We start from the raw sequence: 20,628 nt of genomic DNA, 5'->3' as shown, positions 1-20,628 counted from the left end.
AAACTTCCTATAACTTGGCCCCCCACCTCCCTCTCCGGCTTGCACATGCCTCAATCCCTATCTGCTTATCAGCAGGCCACCCACCCTAATAAAATTAGTCCGGAGACCCGCCTCCGTACCCTATAGCAGCAGTATTTACTAATTTAAAATAAAGTAATGAGATAAGGAATAAACTACAACAGTCAAAGCTGCCTCCATTTCTTGCCCATAATGGAGCTTAATCTGAAGACTGCAACTTCATTGGTGAACTTCCTAGATAGCGTGTGTTGTAACCCATAAGTTTTTAATCAGTCATTGTGAATGATTTAAGTGGAACAAGGGTGTGGGGAGAGAGAGGTTAAAGCAAAGATAAAGCAAAGATGAAGAACCTGTGGCTTTCTAGATGTTGTTAGACTACAACTATCAACTATCACTGGCTATGCTGGTTAAGACTATGAGAGTTGGAGTCCAACAACATCTGGAGGTCCACGGGTTCCTTAACTCTGGGTTAAAGAAACTAAATTAGTTATTGAAATGGAACAGAAAGAAAAAAGGGTGGGGGAGAAAGGGAACACAATGGAAAATAATTTTAAACTCTTGACTAAATAGATCATTCTATCTGCAGTCCCGCTGGAGGGTCCAAAGTACAACAATGGAGAACAATTTCAAACAAAGGAGGTGGAAAAAATAATACTCAAAAATACTTCATAATTTGCAACATTACTAAGATAATGTCTGCATGATAGGAAAATCCTGTGTGTGTAGTGGGCACTGTGTTGGGCACAAACCAAGTATGCTAGATTCCCAACTCAGCCATGAAGCTCACTGGGTGAAATGAGATGTCATCATAACTCAGCTTAGCCTAGATCACAGGGTGATAGTTACCTGCCACAAGCTGTTTTGAGGAAGGGCAGGACTCAAAATGTAACAAAATAATAATGGTTACCTTTAGGAGGAAAATAGGACTTGCTTTCAGCCTTGTGAGGCCAATCCACAATCAACGGGCCAAAGCGGCGAAAGCTAGCTGTGATCTCATCTGCAGATCAGGGAGGGGGAATCAAACAGAAAAAGCATTAACACACCACCCAGAGTAAAGCAATTTCATGTAAGTTGGTAACAATACTTTTGGTCTAGCCTTCAAATCTCTACTGGAACCCTAACAGACTGAGACAGCTGATAATGTTTTTATTGTTGAAAGGAAAGGCTTGACAAATCAAAACATATGTTTAATAATGAAGAAAACAGTTCAGATATCAAAGCTGTGTCTTTTAGGTTACAAATAAAGATTTGCAGCAGCCCACTCAAAGGAGTGAAATCACTGAACCTAAACACCTACCACATCCTAGCTTCAGGCATTCCGCTACAGATAGTGTGCAGAGTCTGAATCAGGATGCTGAGCAATCTGCTCTGCAAGCTACCTTGCTAAAGGCTGTGAGAAAGGGAAAAGAATATCACACGGTCTAGTTGTGCCTGCTCACATCACATGCTATGCCACATCTGTGCACATTATCGGAGCTTGACCTCAGACTAATTTCAGCAGTGCTTGCAGAAAGTGGTTATGTAATAGCCATAGAGACAAGGAGGCAGACAGTATGCATACAGCACATTAGCAGAAAGCAATTGCTGCAGCCATTTCAAAGCCTCCTTCCATTTCAAAATTCAGATCTGGTGACTGACACGCTAACGTTACAAAAATCTAATTACTACACAGTTCTTGTTAAAAAGAGCAGAATGGAATTCTTACAGTCAGACTAATTTTAAAAGAAACTCAGAATTAAAGCTATTTTAAGAATAAGAAAATTTAGTGCTTATATATAACACAGTCCCTGAACAATTAAAAATACATGATCTACCCACTTTCATTCTTTTACTATTTTCCTTAAATCACTCCAAAGCTAGCCTCTGGATTTTCACACTCCTGTGTCAGGATTTCTTTCCCCAAAGCATTTACAAGGCAGTGGTCTCTGACCTAGTCACAAGCCACCCAGATCCTTTCATGTGCATGCAAGCCACCAAAGTGCTCGGGGGAGAAAAGAGGTGTGAGAGATACTGGGATATGCTTGCAGCTTACTGGAAACTGTTTTCCAGATTAACAAAATTTGAAAATAAGATTTTAGGTTAGATATACTCAAGAAATTCCTTTAACATTCTTGTAAAAAAGGAAGCCTTGTTTTATTGTTCCAACTAGCTACCTTGATGGATCTTATGATAATCCATCTACTTAACACTGTTCTCAAAAAAGGCATATACTGCCATAACTCTCACCTATCAGTCATACCCCCAGCAGTGTTCATTATCAGGGTCGGCACCACCTGCGCATCCCACCTACCTTGTCTCGCATTGTCACATGAATGACATGCACACATAGCATGCATGCCTGGCATTAACCAAGATGGCGGCAGAGGCATCAGCCCCTTAGAAAAAACCCTGCAGCCATCTTAGTTGATGGCAGGCAGGCATGCACAACATGCACATCATTCTCAGGGACTGCAAAGGTAGGTGGGGCATGGGTGCGGGCTTACTGAAGCCCACACTGACTGTATTGGAGGTGACTGGCAACTCCCTCTCCACAATCTGTGGCAGGGTTGGGACCTGATGCTGTTGCAGATTGCAGAACAGAAGTGCTACCCCCCACCCTAAAGAGGGGCCCTTCAGGGGTCCCTCGGGCCACAGGGACCCTCGGCTAGGGCCTGACCTGGCCGCCTTCTGCTGCTGACCCTGTTCATTATGCTTAAACCAGTTTTTTTTGGGGGGGGGTGTAATCATATAGGAATACATATATTTCATTCCCCCAATGAAATATATGGAGGTTGCACAGAGGCAGTACTTTACGTATTGCTCCCTAAAGCAACTAAAGCACTGCATTCTACATCTAAATTTGTACTGATATTAATGCCTTTAACATGAAGTCTTGAGCACGGCCATCTCAAAAATAAAAGACCTTGATAAAGAGTTTTATGATGTCATTCCATATAATATGCAACTAACTGAACCATATGGAAAGAAAACCTATCACATGAGTTCTGCAGCTCATAACTCCTTATTCTCACAGTTCATAACCCAGCAGCTTGCATGTTTGGCAGCTCATAGTTTAGATAATTGTTTTCACAGCCTAAAAAAGCTGTCCAATAGTCAAGACATGAGAATGATGCAATCTGGTATACTTATTCCACTCCTTCCCCATGTCACAATTAAGTGTTAGACAGTGGTTATTGTGGGTATTCTTGGCTATACTGATATCCAAGTATACCTTCATCAATATCGGGTGGCAAACCACCTACAAACACCTTGCGGGAGTACCGTTCCACTCGCTCGCCATTCTGGTGGGAAAAGCAGTGTGGTGATCCTAAACCACTATGGAGAGTCTGATCCCCACGTCCATCATCCAGAAACCCATCTTCCATTGGGAACAGTGAAGACTGGCCTACAATGGAAAAGACAAAAAAAATGCAAAACATACTAACAGAAGAAAAATCTATTTATAACAATAATAACTGTTTCATTAATATTTACTTCAACGTGAGAAATGTCAGTGCTTTTTTCTTCTACAATCATAAATAAAATTAACATTAGCTACATGTTTTCCTTACTCCTACAGCCTGACACCTTGGTACACAAAGATCCCGAGTTAACATTATCTGATATAAACTAAACAGGAAAACATACGTACTGTATAGGAAAATGTCATTTTTATTTTATTTATTAAAATATCTCTTCACCATCTGTTATGGGGCCAATTCAAAGTGGAGTACAACCATAATAATACAAACACAATCAAAATAATTAAATGGCCAACTATTCCAAAAGCTCTACAGTCAAGTATCCCCCAATTTCCTTCTCAACAAACACCAAGATCTTTTCTAAATATATGCCAGAGAAATACTATATAAACTATATTAAGAATCATTCCCAGTATCTTTCCCCAGTGTCATATGAAAAAAAAATGCTGTGGCATTGCAAGTTACAAGATTTTAGTCACCCCCATATGACTATGTAGTTCAAATGAAATGAAATATCTTATGCATAATTTACGCTTCAGTCTCACAGACGCTTGAAATCACAGTCACAATGTGATAAAAGTAATAAAACATCCTACCAAAGACACACACACACACACTGAAATTCTTTAAGCCTAGTTTTTACTGAGGTAGTGAATCAACTAGTGATGTTGCTATAATTCTTCCTGGAAGTATGAGTTTTATAGGTCTCTTAATACTGGGCAGTCAGCATGGCACAGTTATTAGCTTACTGGACTAATACTGGGGAGATTTATATTCCAGTCCTCACTCTGCCATGAAGCTCACTGGGAGACCTTGGAACAGTCAATATCTCCCAACCTAACCTACAAGGTTGTTGTGAAGATAAAATGGGGGAGTAATAACAATATATGCCTCATTGACTTCCTGGAGGAATGCAGGACAGAAGTTTAATACTTGCCTCAACCATGAAGCAAATGTTAATATAAGCCGTAATTCTTCTTCAGCTCAGATTTTATTCTTATCCACAGAAGAATTCCCCTCCCCTCCAATCAGCACCCAAACCTCCACCCACTCACTCCTTTCTACCCCTTTCCGATCCCTCAAATTTCTTCCAGTCAGTCAGTCAAATGTATTTGCTTAAAATTTATTTGCTTAAAACACAGAAATACAAACAGTATTGAGGTCCTTCCCTTCAAACCCACTAGTGCGTGTCGACAAGCTATAGGGAGAGCAAGGAAAGGAGGTTTCCCTCATCTGTCTTCTTTCGTATCTGGACCACAAGTAGCTCCTGGAAAACAAATTTCCCAGGATCTCCAAAAATTGTGGTTGGGAAAACTACATTTCCCGGGAGCTACTTTGGCCTGGCCAGACATTGCCAAAGGAAAAGAAATGCAGAGGGAGCCCTCCCTCCCTTGCCTCTCCCTATAACTTGCTGCCACTACTGCAAGAGCCAGACCACCACTGGTAAATGAGTAACATCCAGTAAATGAGGGGCAGTTGGGTCAGAAATGAGCCAACTACTTCTCAATTTGTTGGGAAATACTTCACTCTATTTCCTAGCTAACTGGAAACAAGCTAGGGGGCTCACTATCACTAATGTTTCCTGTGCCACTATGGGCTAGAGGTGAGGTCTTACATAATTGTATGTTCCTCCATATCAGAGCTTGGAATAGTTACTTTTTTTGAACTACAACTCCCATCAGCCCCAGCCAGCATGGCCACTGGATTGGGCTGATGGGAGTTGTGGTTCAAAAAAGTAACTTTTCCAAGCTCTGCTCCATATAAAAAAAGTCCCCACACATACAAGATTAGTATTGACAGGGCGAAAGGTTCTAGCCTAGCCTCACCCCTGACATGCTAGCTTTCTACGTGCAAGGATGTTTTTGCAGAGGAAGCAGTTTGGTCACGTGACCCCCACCTCTTACAAACTGAAGCGGTATAGCCCAGACAGATTTATCAGCGCAGAGAGAATGAGACCTTATGTGGTTTTGTCTCTTGCAGTAACCATTATCTGATGTTAAATAAGATTAATGGATTCTCTAGGAAAGCAAGTACTCTTCTGCTAGTAATTATGTAAGGTTCCCCTTACTATAGTACTCACTGTGCATATTACTGGGAATGCGCCACTTTGTTTTATACCCACTTAACATACATGTGGACAAAACTGATCACTTTAGTCCATGCCTTCCTATATCATTTCAAGATAGGCTGAAAACAACTTGTGTTTTCTGACTAGTTTTCTAGTTCATTTTAGACTAATGTTCACACTGAAGAAAAAAAATGTTAAAAATGTGTTAAAAATTCTCTTTTGAAGAATCATCACAATGCAGTTTTGTTTAAAGTACACCAAGACTGTTAAAAATATATCAGCATAAAATCTTTTTAAATATAGCTTCGGAAATCATTTCTATAGATTTAATACAGAAAGGCGTACATGTTATCAACAAGTACTGCAAGTAGGTATGAAGAGCTCTGAAATTCAGACATTAGCAATGGCATTGTGACACTTCCATCTCTGAATTCCAGCGCACACACACACACTGTGAGCAACAAGACAGCAACATAAATGGCACAGGCTTCTTTCCACATGGGAAGTGGCAACAAAATTCTAGTCACTAATAAACACTTTACAATGTATCAAAAAAATACAGCTCCTGTTTAGTACTATCTTCTAATCACATTTTCATTACCTGCATTCTATAACACTTGCTTTCTAATGGAATGATCTGAAAGCCACTGAGAGGGATCAATTCTCTGAAAATATTGCAGCTGCAGACCCATTTTTCTGCACTATGCAGAGCCCCTCCTTTTTATTAAGTCCTCTTACTATTCTAATCTTATTGTAGAAAGGTTTTAAATAGTAATGTTTCTGCTATCCTAAACCAGAAAGTGTTGAAGAAGCTAGCAAAGTGGCATATGTCTAAGATTATTGACTCAGCATGCATATTGAGGATGCAGTTCACTCATTCCATATATTCTTAAAAAGCACCTAAGTGACTTAATTGCCAGGTCCCATTTTCATAAATGACAAACTCCCCCAAACCTCAACTATCTTGCTAGAACCGCCCCCTCCCAAGCCAGCTCTTGTGATGCTGATGAGCTCTTCAAAACAAACAAATACAGTTCTGAACCTTCAGGAACCTCCCAAGCGCAGACAGCTTTAGCTTGGTCACAGAAGGGAAGGGTTGGTTGAGAAATTCAATTCAGTTCACATTTAAAGCTGAATATATCAAATTTGCACTTTCTGAAACAATGTGAGAACTGAAACACAGCCATCCTTCAAAATTTGCACTTATTCTGAGTTTTGTGATGTTTTGTGATCCAACCAATGTTCACAAAAATGCATATATTAGGGAAAAATGTGCATGAAAATGTATGTATTAGTGAAACTAACATACAAAAATGCATTATATTAGGAGGAAATGTTTGCAAAAGTGTATAAGTCAAAACTGCATACAAAAATGTGTTTATTAGGAGAAATTTGTACTAAAATGATGAGGAATTTTCATCAAGATTAAAAAAAACAGATTCCTGTAGAAATGTGGAGAACTGAATTTAAGATTTGAAAAATGAGAAACTGAGAAAACCAAAACTGAATGAATCTTCCATCCCTACAGAAAAAAACCAGATTAGCAATCTGATTCCACAGGAACACACTACTTAAGAAGTAGAGGAATTATGCAACCACCCATGTCACACTCAGCGATCCAATGCATATAACCATTGTCTTCCCCCAACTGCCATGGATAATGGCCAAAGTCACGTTTGAAAAAAAAAAAAGACCTGGAGTCCAAGTCATTTAGGTGCTTCTCTAGGTAACAACCCCACCACCACCACACATACAGTCAAACCTATCATTTAATAAATATATATTCAGCTCTACATTGTAGAAACTCAACCTGACAACCCCTCACCCCCATGACTTGATATAATTATACTAATTCTGCTTAGGCAGTCTTATTTTGGGAGAACTACATTCAATTATTAAAGGTTACCACAGCATGCAAATTGAGGAAGCCTGGAATTTTTTTTTAACTGCTTCCAGTCCTCCTTACAGAAGCATCTTGTGCATTAGCTGTGCCATGAGACATTTTAAACATCAGAAAATTAAAGAGGAATGTTGTTACCTCGCCTTCTCCCATATGTCCTTGCTGCATGTCAAATGAGAAGAAAAACAGCCTTTCAAACATTGTTTTTAAAAAAGATATACTGTTTCATCTCCCTTATGGTTGCTCAGTGGTTCTTAGGCTTTAGTGCACTGCAGACCACATAAGAAACCTTCCACCCATATCCACATCTTTTGTTATTGGGTACACAACAACATGACAGAGGCTAGCAAAGAGATCTAATTCTGAAAATTCTATCTTTAGCTGCTTTGTGCTCGCTAGGGCACCCTACAGACCTGCAACTTTATTAGCAGCGACTGTTCCTCTCACGTTGCTAAGACACTGCATCCGTCTACTTCAATTCAAGCATTCCATGCATTTCCTAAGTGTCATGATGTTTGGTTACAATGCACCAGCTTCCCCAGTTAAAGGTTTACACAGGAAAAACTGACAGGACTGTACAATTACCACGAAGCCAAACATAGGACTGTTAATGTCTAGGGGCCTACAACATCCAATTTAGCCCAGCATCTACAGAGTATTTCATAAGCACATTATCCAGTGAGCTAAACCAATGAAGGGCTCTGTAGATTAGGCATGATGTATGAAAACTGGCTGATTTCTACCTACATCGCTGGCACTCCCTCTAGTTTGCTATTCCTCAGCTTTGGCCATGGTGAATAAACTGCTCCAATGAGCTTGTGTCCCTGACAAATGGGTACACATTCAATAATGGAAACAAAGAAGAAATTACTGCTATGCTATGGCTTTTGAGTTAAAAACCTTTCACACATCAGCACACGTCTCATGCACAAAGCAACAACCAACAATGTTTTTTAACCTATTAAACCCACAAACAGGATCCCCCCACCCATTTCCCAAACATGGGATAGCCAACCACGCAGTGACTGCCTTACATTATATTGTCTTCACCACTTGCTCACTACCAGGACCATCCAACAAAGGTTACAAGCCACTATTTAAGAACCATTTGCATTAACCCTGAAAGTTCAAGCATTTCAGCAACAAAAAAAATGAACCTTGCAAAACATTTGTTTTCTTCTAAAATATTTGTTGCCTTTGTTTCCAACATCCCCAATCCCAACACATTTAATTGACCAACTTCCCACAGGACAACAACTTTTGGAAACAGCTCTTCCCTCCTTTCTCCTCCTTTCAAACAACCTAGAATGCTTCTCACTCACACAATCAGGGGCTGATCAGGCAAATCCAGCAGCACTGTCAGAGGAGCAGGAGCTAGAGACAACTGATAACTGTTTGGCAGACAGGAAAGTTCAAATTTCAGGAACTGGAAGGGAGCCCTTGACAATAGTTCCTGTGAAACATCAACTATTTCATTGTTTATGAATCCAGAAGGGCCTAGGGTGTTTCTGTAATTCCTGGAGTAAAATGTCTAGCTACACTACTCTGCCTTGTGTTTGCCTGACACAGCCTCAAGTGTTTTCAGAGTGCCTAAAAAGCTATAAAATCCAGCTTGTGGTCTATAACTGGCTAACAAAACCAAATATACAACACAACTTTCCTTGTTTGGTGAACTGACAAGCTGGTCAACATAGCTGCAATTCCTAGCGAGGCCCATGAGAGTGATGTTGAATTGGCAGACTCCCTGTTCTGTCACTTATGTGTCACTAAGTTTCTGGTTTTCACATAAACGGTACCAATAAAATAATGCAGACTTGCAGTGGGCTTTCCTACTAGTTTTTGAAGATGTCTTTAACCTAGATTTCTCAGAGAAACTTCAGCCAAACATTACAACTTTAAAAATGGCTTTAAATGTATTATGACTTATTTATGCAAGTATTGAAATACAGTGACATCTTCGTCATCTACATTTATATAATCTCTGGACCATGCTATAAGTGCTGTTTCCAAGCATTCCTGGTCTGAAGGAGCATTATCCCTGTCTGAAATATTTCAAAAGTTGTAGGTGTTTCCAACTCAAGTACAGACTGAAGTTTCAACTAGTGGGTGGGCTCAAATGCAGTCTTGTTCCAATGGTAATCTTTGTAGGATGCTTAACAAAGATGTTTAACAGATTAAGATAGGGATGGGAAAGCTCTAGCCTGCGGAGCAAATCTGGCCTGCAAAGCCATTCCCTCACCACCACCACACCCACCTGTGTGAGATGTGGGGCTGATAAAGCCAGAGCTACAGAGGGATAATCAGCAGCCTTAGAAGGCACTCCCAGTTGTTCCTCTGCCAGCACCTTTTAAATTTGGCACCAAATGCAAGCCCAGTGGGATCAGTTCCACTCAAGAGTTCCCAATTGGAACTCTCAAGTGCAGCAGATCGCTGTTGAAAGTGGGGCCTGTATTCAGCACTGTATTTTAATTCAGCACTGACTGCAAGCCCTGCTTTCATCAGGGATATTTGCAGCTATGGCTTGAATTCACAGTGGGGCTTCAAAGGAAGAATCAGGAACACACTTAAAAGTGCTCTCCCAGCTCTTCCTTTGGAATTGAGCGACACATGGGTGGACACGCTCACCTGTCTAAAGTGACCTGTGGAATGTGAGCCAGTTCTAGACTGAGCCTGGCATCTCTATCCTGGGCTAAAAGAATATCCACCCTATTTACTGAAGCATTTTCCAGTACTTTTGTTATATATTTGAGAGGTCTACTCCTTTAGAAGTGCCCCAGTTCAGATTACATTAAAATATGTCTTTCATCAAAGAAGTAGCCTAAAAGTGAAGAAAGATTGGTTCTAAAATCCACGGAGAAAAATTATGTCTGGATGAAAATCAGGCCATTTTAGCACCACCTAGAGCAGCTTTTGCTGATAAAACTTTCATTCCTAAATTTCCCCCAATCCTAATTTGAAACTTCATGAATGGATCACAGCTGGGGAAATGGTCTGTAAATTCATTGTGTCAGCAAATTGCAACCCTCTTATACGGAATGTACAACCTGTGGAAGCAGAACCACTCTAAGAAACATTTGGCACAATTCAGATTTAAAGGGGAGGTGTCCAAATTTTAGTGAATTTTTGACTGTTAAAGTTCTCATGTACAAATATTCTAATTTTCTACTAAACACCACATTATAGAACTGGGGGCTTAGCAATCTCAACATATATGTTTTTCTTTGTCCCTGTTACCTGTTTAGTATGCCATTAAAGTAATTTGAATTATTTTACTCCTGCAATAAACCCGCAACGTGTAAATATCCACCCACACAATCCAAACACATTTCCACATCTATTAGTTTCAACAGTCACCAGGACCACAGAAGCATATTTGTAGACATATAAGCATATTTGTTAGTAAGTCAAGGTGGCCACCATTCCAACAGAAAGAGTAATTTCCACACATCTCTGCCACAAAAATGAGCTAAAAATAATGGCTGGATGTCAAAAATAAGAAACCCAGTTTAAAACCAATCAAACCTAGAATAAGAAGAACTTTGAAAGAAAAATATTACAAGCTACATTAAGTTCATGCGACAGATAGGTTCAGGTATTAACTGAAATGGGTACAGAGTTCAAAGATGGATTCTGAAAAATTAGTTTCTACTGAGCATTCCAAAATTAGTGATAACGCCCAGGGCCGGCACCAGGCATGCTAAGTCCCTTGGGCACCAGCCTGTCCAAGGCCCCAGTACCCCCACGCATGCAGCCAGGCATAACTAGGCCCTTGGGCGCCAGCCTGCCCCAGGCGTGCCACTCCTGCCTGTTCCACCTACATGTCTCTCCTGTGTCCTGCTGCTGCATGTGCTGCTTGTGCAGGGCTGCCATCAACCAAGATGGTGGTGAAGGCTTCTCTAAGGGGCTGATACCCATGCCGCCACCTTAGTTGATGGCACGCATGTGCGATATGCTACATGCACACACATGCCTGCCATCAACCAAGATGGCGGCAGGTGCATGAGCACCTTAAAGAAGCTTCCGCCACCATCTTGGTTGATGGTAGCCCTGTGCGCACAGCACATGCAGCGGCAGAAGACGGGAGACAGGTAGGTGGAGTAAGCGAATGGGCGGGTGGCCTAGAAGCTCCCTCCCTGCTATCCACGGCAGTGGAGCGCTACTCCCCCACCCTAACAAGGGGCCCTTCAGGGCCCCCTGTGGGTCACGGGGGCCTCGGCCAGGGCCTGAACTGGCTGCCCTTTGGCGCCAGGCCTGATAATGTCCACTTCAGCTGCTATTCTTCATTTATCAAGGACCAGCAATTAAAGGCCTATATGGAAGGAAGGAGTGGCATGGTCCCTGTTTATAGGGCTCTGGGTAACCCAGATAGGAGAGAGATCAAAGAAGTTAACAGGGTCTGACCAACCCCCCAAAAGGGATAAATTGGTGGCAGCAAACAATACAGGAAAAAGTGAGGTTATGATGGTGCACGTCAGGCAGAAATGTCCAGCGCGACTGCTAACAGGACTTCCAAGGCCCTCTTATCATTTTTTTATTCGAATGGGGGGCAATATGTGCCCTCTGCGCTTCAAGTGTTCACTGCCAAGGTGATTTCCCAATTATTATACGGCACACAGGTCAGCACTTATGGCTCCTATGCTCCCCTAGAAACCGTGCAGTCTAAATTTCTTAGGAGCATTTTTGGTACTCCCCCATGTGTTTCTAATGTGAAGCTCCGTCTAGAGGCTGGCCTCCCTTCTATTGTGGCTCGTATCTGGATACTTAAATTCAGGTACTGGTTTAAATTGGTTTATGCTCCAGTTGGATTGGCCCCCCTTGTGTTGCTGGATTCTCACCAATCAAAATGGAAGAAATCTCTATTTTATAAACTGGCACACCTAGGTTTTTCCCCTCCATCTATCCTAGCCTCAGGTCCATCAAAGGCCATGACGGGTATCAAGCAGAGAATCCTTGATATGGAATTCCAACAGCATTTATCTCTTGTTGATAATAATTCTGTTTGCACTTTAAGTTTAAAGCCTTTTTCCTTAGCGCAGTATTTAATCTCTCTCCATTACCCAAGATTGAGAAAGGCATTTACACTGGCTAAATACAATGTTCTTCCATCTTCCCTTTTGGAGGGTAGATATTATAAAATTCCACGATCTGATCATTATTGCCCTTGTGACTCGGGTGCCATTGAGACGGCAACTCATGTATTGTTAGATTGCATATTTTACAATGAGCTCCCCAATCGCTTTATTTCTCCTCTGCTTCAGAAACTGCCAGGTAGGGATGTAACCTCCTCTATGCGTTTTTTATTTGCAGACTTAGATCCTTCTATCACGTACAGAGTTGCACAATTTTTTGCTGCTGCTATGGATCTCTGTAAAATATTTGTAAACTAGGGATGGTTACATTTTATGTTATTTGTTAAATCATTTTATATTTGCCCCTTTTAAATATTGTCTGTATAGCCAATTATATATTTTAGATATGCAATATACATGTTATTTTTATGCTTTTCTTTTCTGGTCACTGTCCGTAATAAACCATTGTTGTTGTTATGATGGTGCAAGAAAAGGTTTGCAGGAGAAGCAAGTTCTGAGGAGAAAACTTTGAAAGAAGGCAAATGCTTCCCTAAGGCAGCTGGAGCTCACCTTGCTGAAACATTACCTGAAACATTATGTAATATTGCACCCACCTATAACTTTGAGCAGCTCCACACTTACCACAGCCATCATGTTTGCCAGGAGTACACTGTGTTACATCAATATTTCCTGCAGCAAACACATAAAGTGTGAAAGCAACGACATGTGTCATAAAACACCTGTATCAACATGCAGGGGAGCCCCAATTGGACCACAACTTTCCAAGACATTTAGAGTAAGCGTTTTGCATACATAGGTTCCCAGATTCGATTTTGGCATACACAGTTAAAAAGAATTCCAGATATCAGCAGGGCTGGGTGAAATGTCTGCCTCAGACCTCAGGAAGCCAGTGCTGCTGGAACAACAAATACCGAGTTAGTTTGGTCAATGGTCTGCCTCAGTAAGGCAGCTTCATTTTTTCACAAACATTTAAAGACATGTTAGTAATTCACAATACAAGAACAAAAGAAGAGCCTTGCTGGATCAGACCAAAGGCTCCCCTAGTGCGGCATTCTGTTCTCACAGCGGCCAACCAGATGCCTATAGGAAACCCTGCAGGAAACACTTGTGTACCCATAGTAAAGATGATTCCTGGGTCAAGGGCACAATTATTAAATGGACAAAAGAAGCTATAAAAGCACCAAGCAGCATTCAATCAAGCAAAATGTTACAGGGTCCCATATTTCTCCATTAAAAGTTTACTGATTCTCATTAAGTTTCTCATAAGAATGGCCTAACTGGATCATAGTAGCTAAGATCCATCTAATCCAGCACTTTGTTTCTAACAGTAACTGGTCAGATGCCACAGGAAGTTCACAAGCACAGCATGATGAAGACAGCAAGCTCCTATTTGTTAAACAGATAGACTACCCACATTTCATTAGCTACTATTGCTATTAATTACTGACGGGTCTAATCTCCATGTATCTATCTAGTCCTCTCCATGAATTTATCTAGTTTATCTTTTGGCACCAGGTGTAGACCTTCCTCTTCCACCAGGCCTTCTGATTGGCTGTGTGTGTATATGCATGTTGTGAACAGAGCAACCTGGTCTTGTATGTAATATTTAACAGATGGACTGGTGAATATGATTTTTATTTGTATTTTACTTTTTCTCTTTAGTTATACAGCCACAAGAGTGACTGTATACTATAGCATGGATTTTTCACATTCCACAATGTTAAAGTGAAAATACCCCCCAGGCCATTCTGACGCTTCCCATAAGCTCATTTCAAAAGAAAACCTTACACAATTTATAATCCTGAACTCAGAAATGCTTGCTTAACAACCCTCTAAATTTTCATGGTGATACATAACAGACATAGAGAATAGAGAGTTCAAAGTGTAAAAAGAGAGAGGAAAATACCGGACCCCTTTTCAACTTTTTTCTGTCAATTTTCATAGTTTGTTGAAATTAATAAAAAATCAGCCATGTTCAGAGTACCTGTAATCTTATTACTGCCTTGCCCCAGACTCTGACCTTCATCTTCTGCAGTTTAAAAGTTAAAAAATGCCTGGATGATTTTTAATTAATTAAAGAAATTTAGCATGGAACTCAATGATAAGGCTGGACATGCTCAGCTATTTGGGCTGATTGCAGGTGTTGCCACCACTCACCACATGCTCAGAGGCACATATTACCAAATTCTTCCAAGCTATAAAACAAGTGGATTGCACTGTGAAAGACCAACCCAAATTGTGTTTGCATTTTGACAAATTTGTAGGGCAGAACAAGATCTCAGAGAGGAGGTCAGGTCTCCTGCCCCCCTGGTGCATTCACTATATCTGCCCAATTTTCCTGCTTTTTAAAGTTTAATAGAAATATCTGTTGGCTATAGCTACATTCTTAAACCGCAAGGTTTTTTGCCTATTCATAAATTGACACTGTATTTTGAACTAGGAAGATCTATAATGTAGCTCACATGTAAAATTGAAGCACATGTTAAAATGACAGACAAGATTAAGCAAAACAGCAGATTAGAAGCAAAACGAGTAACTTCTTAATTAAACAATAATATTTTTAAACAAACTGTAAAAACAGCCAGACAAATAAATCTTCTCAAACTCAGAGAACCCCTCAGGGGGAACACAGTCTTTGCCTTGTTGTTATGTTCCTTCAAGTCGATTATGACTTATGGAGACCCTATGAAGCAGCGACCTCCAAAAGCATATGTCATGAACCACCCTGTTCAGATCTTGTAAGTTCAGGTCTGTGGCTTCCTTTATGGAATCAATCCACCTCTTGTTTGGGCTTCCTGTTTTTCTACTCGCTTCTGTTTTTCCCAGCATTATTGTCTTCTCTAGTGAATCAGGTCTTCTCATGATGTGTCCAAAGTATGATATCCTCAGTTTCATCATTTTGGCTTCTAGTGACAGTTCTGGTTTAATTTGTTCTAACACCCAATTATTTGTCTTTTTTGCAGTCCATCATATCCACAAAGCTCTCCTCCAACACCACATTTCAAATTAGTTGATTTTTCTCTTAATCCACTTTTTTCACTGTCCAACTTTCACATCCATACATAGAGATAGGGAATATCATGGTCTGAATGATCCTGACTTTAGTGTTCAGTGATAAATCTTTGCATTTGAGGACCTTTTCTAGTTCTCTCATAGCTGCCATCCCCAGTCCTAGCCTTCTTCTAATTTCTTGACTATTGCCTCCATTTTGGTTAATGACTGTGCCGAGGTATTGATAATCCTTGACAAGTTCAATGTCCTCATTGTCAACTTTAAAGTTACATAAATCTTCTGCTGTCATTACTTTAGTCTTCTTGACGTTCAGCTGTAGTCCTGCTTTTGTGCTTTCCTCTTTAACTTTCATCAGCATTTGTTTCAAATCATTACTGGTTTCTGCTAGTAGTATGGTATTGTCTGCATATCTTAAATGATTGCTATTTCTCCCTCTAATTTTCACACCTCCTTCATCTTGGTCCAATCCTGCTTTCCGTATGATATGTTCTGCATATAGATTAAACAAATAGGGTGATAAAATACACCCCTGTCTCACACCCTTTCCGATGGGGAACCAGTCGGTTTCTCCATATTCTGTCCTTACAGTAGCCTCTTGTCCAGAGTATAGGTTGCGCATCAGGACAATCAGATGCTGTGGCACCTCCATTTCTTTTAAAGCATTCCATAGTTTTTCATGAACTACACAGTCAAAGGTTTTGCTGTAATCTATAAAGCACAGGGTGATTTTCTTCTGACATTCCTTGGTCCATTCCATTATCCAACATATGTTTGGGATATGATCTCTGGTGCCTCTTCCCTTTCTAAATCTAGCTTGGGCGTCTGGCATTTCTTGCTCCATATAAGGTAAGAGCCTTTGTTGTAGAATTTTGAGCATTACTTTACTTGCATGGGATATTAAGGCAATAGTTCGATATTACTGCATTCCCTGGGATCCCCTTTCTTCGGAATTGGGATGTATATGGAACGCTTCCAGTCTGTGGGCCATTGTTTAGTCTTCCATATTCCTTGACAGATTTTTGTTGAAGTTTGAACAGATTCAGTCTCAGTGGCTTGTAGCAGCTCTATTGGTATGCCATCTATTCCTGGTGATTTGTTTCTTCCTAGTATTTTAAGAGCAGCTTTCACCTCACATTCTAAAATTTCTCGTTCTTCATCATACAGTTCCTCCATGAATGAGTCTGTCATCCTGGCATCTCTTTTATAGAGTTCTTCAGTGTAGTGCTTCCATCTTCCTTTTATTTCATCTCGGTCAGTCAGTGTGTTCCCCTGTTGATTATTCAACAACCCTACTCTTGGTTTAAATTTCGCTTTCATTTCTCTAATCTTTTGGAATAGGGCTCTTGTTGTACCCTTTTTGTTGTCCTCTTCTATTTCTTTACAATAACTACTGTAATAGTTCTCTTTGTCCCTATGTACTAGTCGCTGTATTATTTATTGCATTTAGGGTTCTGACCGTGTTTCTATCTCCCTTTGCTTTTGCTTTCCTTCTTTCTTTAACCATTTTAAAAGTTTTGTCAGTCATCCATTGAGGTCTTTCTCTCTTTTTAACAAGAGGTATTGTCTTTTTACATTCTTTCCCGGTAACATCTCTGACTTCACTCCATAGTTCTTCTGGTTCTCTTTCAACTAAGTTGAAAGCCTCAAACCTGTTCCTTATTTGGTCTTTATATTTTTCTGGCATGTTATTTAAATTGTATTTTGGCATTATGATTGCTTTGTTGGTCTTCTTTAGCTTTACTCTGATTTTCGATACGACCAGTTCATGCTCTGTACCGCAGTCTTCTCCTGGTCTTGTTTTTGCAGAAAGTATGGAACTTCTCCATCTTCTGTTACCAATTATATAATCAATTTGATTCCTATATTGACCATTGGGTGATGTCCACGTGTACAGTCGTCTTTTTGGCTGCTCAAAAAATGTGTTTGCAAGGAACAAATCATTGGCTTCACAGAATTCAATAAGTCTTTCTCCTGCTTCATTTCTGTCACCTAAGCCCCATTTCCCCACAATTCCTAGTTCTTCTCTGTTCCCTGCTTTTGCATTCCAGTCCCCCATGATTATCAGCACATCTTGTTTGGTGTGTGATCAATTTCTTCCTGTACTTCTGCGTAAAATCTCTCCAATTCCTCTTCTTCTGCATTTGTCGTTGCAGCATAGACTTGGATGATGGTTATGTTAATAGGATGCACACCTTAACGTGGAGAGGGGGTTTGAGAGTGTTGAAGAAGCTGAGAGCAATGCGTCAGGAATCTAGACCAAGAGGCTAGACTCCTAGCAGGGGCACCCATGGCGGAATGGTCAAAGCTGAGACACCAGACTAAGATGCATCTAAACTCAGAGGAAGGCAATGGTAAACCACCTCTGAATATATCTCTTACCACAAAAACCCTATGAACAGAGTATTCAAAATGCAACATGAGATAGTGCTGGAAGATGAGACCCCCAGGTCAGAAGGCACTCACCAAGCTACTGGGGAAGAACAAAGGACAAGTACGAGTAGCGCTGTGACTAATGACGCAGCTGGGTCAAAGCCGAAAGGAAGCCCAGAGGCTGATGTGCACAGATGCAAAAGGAGAATCTGGAGTTGTGTGACGCATACAATAGGAACATGGAATGTGAGAAGCAAGAACCAGGGAAAGTTAGAAATTGTCAAGCAAGGAATGGAATGTATCAACATTACAAAAAAATCCTTGGGGGGGGAGAAGCACAACTCTAAGGAAGTCAGCACCGCCACTTGCCCCCCTCTGGCTACAGGCCTGGATGGAACAAACGTCCTCAGGGAGATAGTTTCACAGTCATGGTGCCACTGTTGAAAAGGTCCTGTCCCAGGTAAACCCCCACAAGCACTGTATTCCAGATCTACCTAGAGCAGGCCCCCTGGGGAAGATCTTAAAGTATATGTAGCTTCATATGAGACAAAGTAAGCCAAGCTTCTATACGTCTGCCAACACTTTGATTAAACCCAGAAAAAAACTGGAACCCAATGGATGTTTTAAAGTTGGCATAGGTTCCCAGTGGTTGATTTTTCCTTTTTCACTGGCTCAGTCGACTGAGCTAAGATTTTCAATGTGCTTCTCAACTCCAAATTTTGAATGTACACTGTACTAGAAAGTCATCCTGATAGAGACTGAGCCAACAATCAACCACAAGTACCAAGAATCATGATGGAACTGAATAAGCCTCTGAGCTCAATAGTCAATTTGCAAAATTGTTCCTGGTGAAGCTAGAATGACGAAAAATAAAGAATAGTTCAAGCAATTAGGAATTTGTTGGCATCACTGTCTTCTCCCCTATCCTCCTTTTATTATCAACCTCTGATTTGTGTTATAGAAATATATATGCTATAACATAAAATATCTGACCCAAATTCTCTTAACCCGGTTGCCACATTTGAGAACAGCAAAAAAGGTTCTAACCCCTTAAACTCATGCATGACAAATACTCCAATGCCCTCCTTTAAACTGACAGTATCAGAATGGGAAGATCAGTTAGTTCATGTGACACTACCGTGAGAAAGTGGCTCAGGTGTAGCTAATGTGAATGTGATTAGCTCCCATGAAACTAATGTGAGAAACAGCAACCACAAAGCAGTTGGAGGTGCCACACTTTAAAATACCTCAGGTTTGAGGTATTGTACTAAATACGATCTGAAAGTTTTGTACAAACACAAAAAATGAAGCCACAGCTACAACCTTTTGGTAACATGTTTGCAATCACTGGATAGCAATCTCTTTAGGGAATTTAATGGGCGCCTACTGGGAGGAAGGGTAGGATATAAATCAAATAATAAAATAAATAAACTTTACTCACAAGAGAAATAAATGTATGCAAAATGGCTATAAAAACATTGTTAAGTACTGAAAATATTGACTTATATACATACAAGCTAAAGTTTGTATGCTGCACACAAATTTACATAGACTTTCACAATATCAGACATTATGGCACAGTTAACTTCTAAGATGGCTGATTCTCATTCATTTGGGCTATAATTAGTATTGCCAGGTCACAAGCATCCAAAACCCTGAAATTTCAGAGGTGGGCCCCAGTGATGTCATTAAGCATGATATGTTAAGCATCAACTACAGTTGCTTGGAGCATACCACTCAAACAAAAAAATTCTCTGATTGGAAATTAAGACAGAAATCTTAGCTAAATGAGGGTGTTCCCAGGTCCAGCTGAAGTGACGGGTTCATTCCTTCTCACGTGTTCAGGGAGCCTGAGTAGAGAACATTTAATCTAGCCTACTTGCTTCTGGCAAAAAGGGTTTAAGTGCCATCAGGCCAGGCCAGTCACCAGAAAGCCATTGTAGGAAGAAGAGAGCCTAGTGTTGTGGAGATGTTAGATGGGAGCACTCAGGAGTAAAGATGGATGCTCCAAAGGCTGCAATTTTAAACACATTTACTAAGGGACTAAGCCCCATAGAACTCAACAGGACTTACTTCTCAGTAGATATTGTTAGGATTGTGCTGTTGTTAAGGCTTGACTAGGGATCCTCTGCAAAGATATCCATATCAAAGCAGGGTTGGCAACACCCTGCCTGGAATGCCCTGTCCCTGCCTTTTAAAATGGCTGCTCCAGACTTCTTTACAGTCTTGGCCCTTCACTGCAGAGTGGTTTAAGGAATAAGACTTAAGAAAATTCTCTACCCTTTCCTGTCTACCAAGTGGATTGCTATAAACTCACTTTGACAGGCAACACAATTCCAATGAGTAATAAATGACAGAGAGAAAACACGCATGGTTTGATCTACTTTCATAGGCAGTAGCTTGGGAACAACAGCAATTGAAGCCGCAGTTCCCAGTATGTGAATTCCCATTTATCACTATTGGGCAAGAAACAAACCATCATGCAACCAACAAGATGCATCATCAGTGGGTTTAAGGGGGTTGAACTGAGCACATGGAACCACTGTTGCTGCTTCTATGGATGTAAGGGAATGAGGTCAGAGGTAAATGAAATGCAAATAGAACAAGGAAAACAAAAGACAGTGATGATTTCCTAAATATCATACGAACCACAAGAAGATTCCTATGAGTAAGGCAGAAAACTCACCATCCTAAAACCAGTCAGGATTC

General features: G+C 40.6%; 1 protein-coding gene across 3 annotated transcripts in view; it reads right to left on the bottom strand.

Moving 5' to 3' along the window:
• CPEB4 (cytoplasmic polyadenylation element binding protein 4) overlaps positions 1–20,628 on the bottom strand; it is a 90,139-nt gene that overhangs the window by 10,488 nt on the left and 59,023 nt on the right. For all 3 annotated transcript variants that reach the window (XM_061616921.1, XM_061616922.1, XM_061616923.1), the window contains 2 exons: positions 3,230–3,403; positions 926–1,015 (listed from right to left, as the gene is read on the bottom strand). In XM_061616921.1, coding sequence (XP_061472905.1) covers positions 926–1,015; positions 3,230–3,403 — 264 coding nt within the window. The remainder of the gene's footprint in view (positions 1–925; positions 1,016–3,229; positions 3,404–20,628) is intronic.

The sequence above is a fragment of the Rhineura floridana genome, chromosome 3 (assembly GCF_030035675.1).
Source record: "Rhineura floridana isolate rRhiFlo1 chromosome 3, rRhiFlo1.hap2, whole genome shotgun sequence".
NCBI lineage: Eukaryota > Metazoa > Chordata > Lepidosauria > Squamata > Rhineuridae > Rhineura > Rhineura floridana.
Note: the sequence above shows the minus strand (reverse complement) of the source record. Positions and strands in the feature narration are given on the sequence as shown.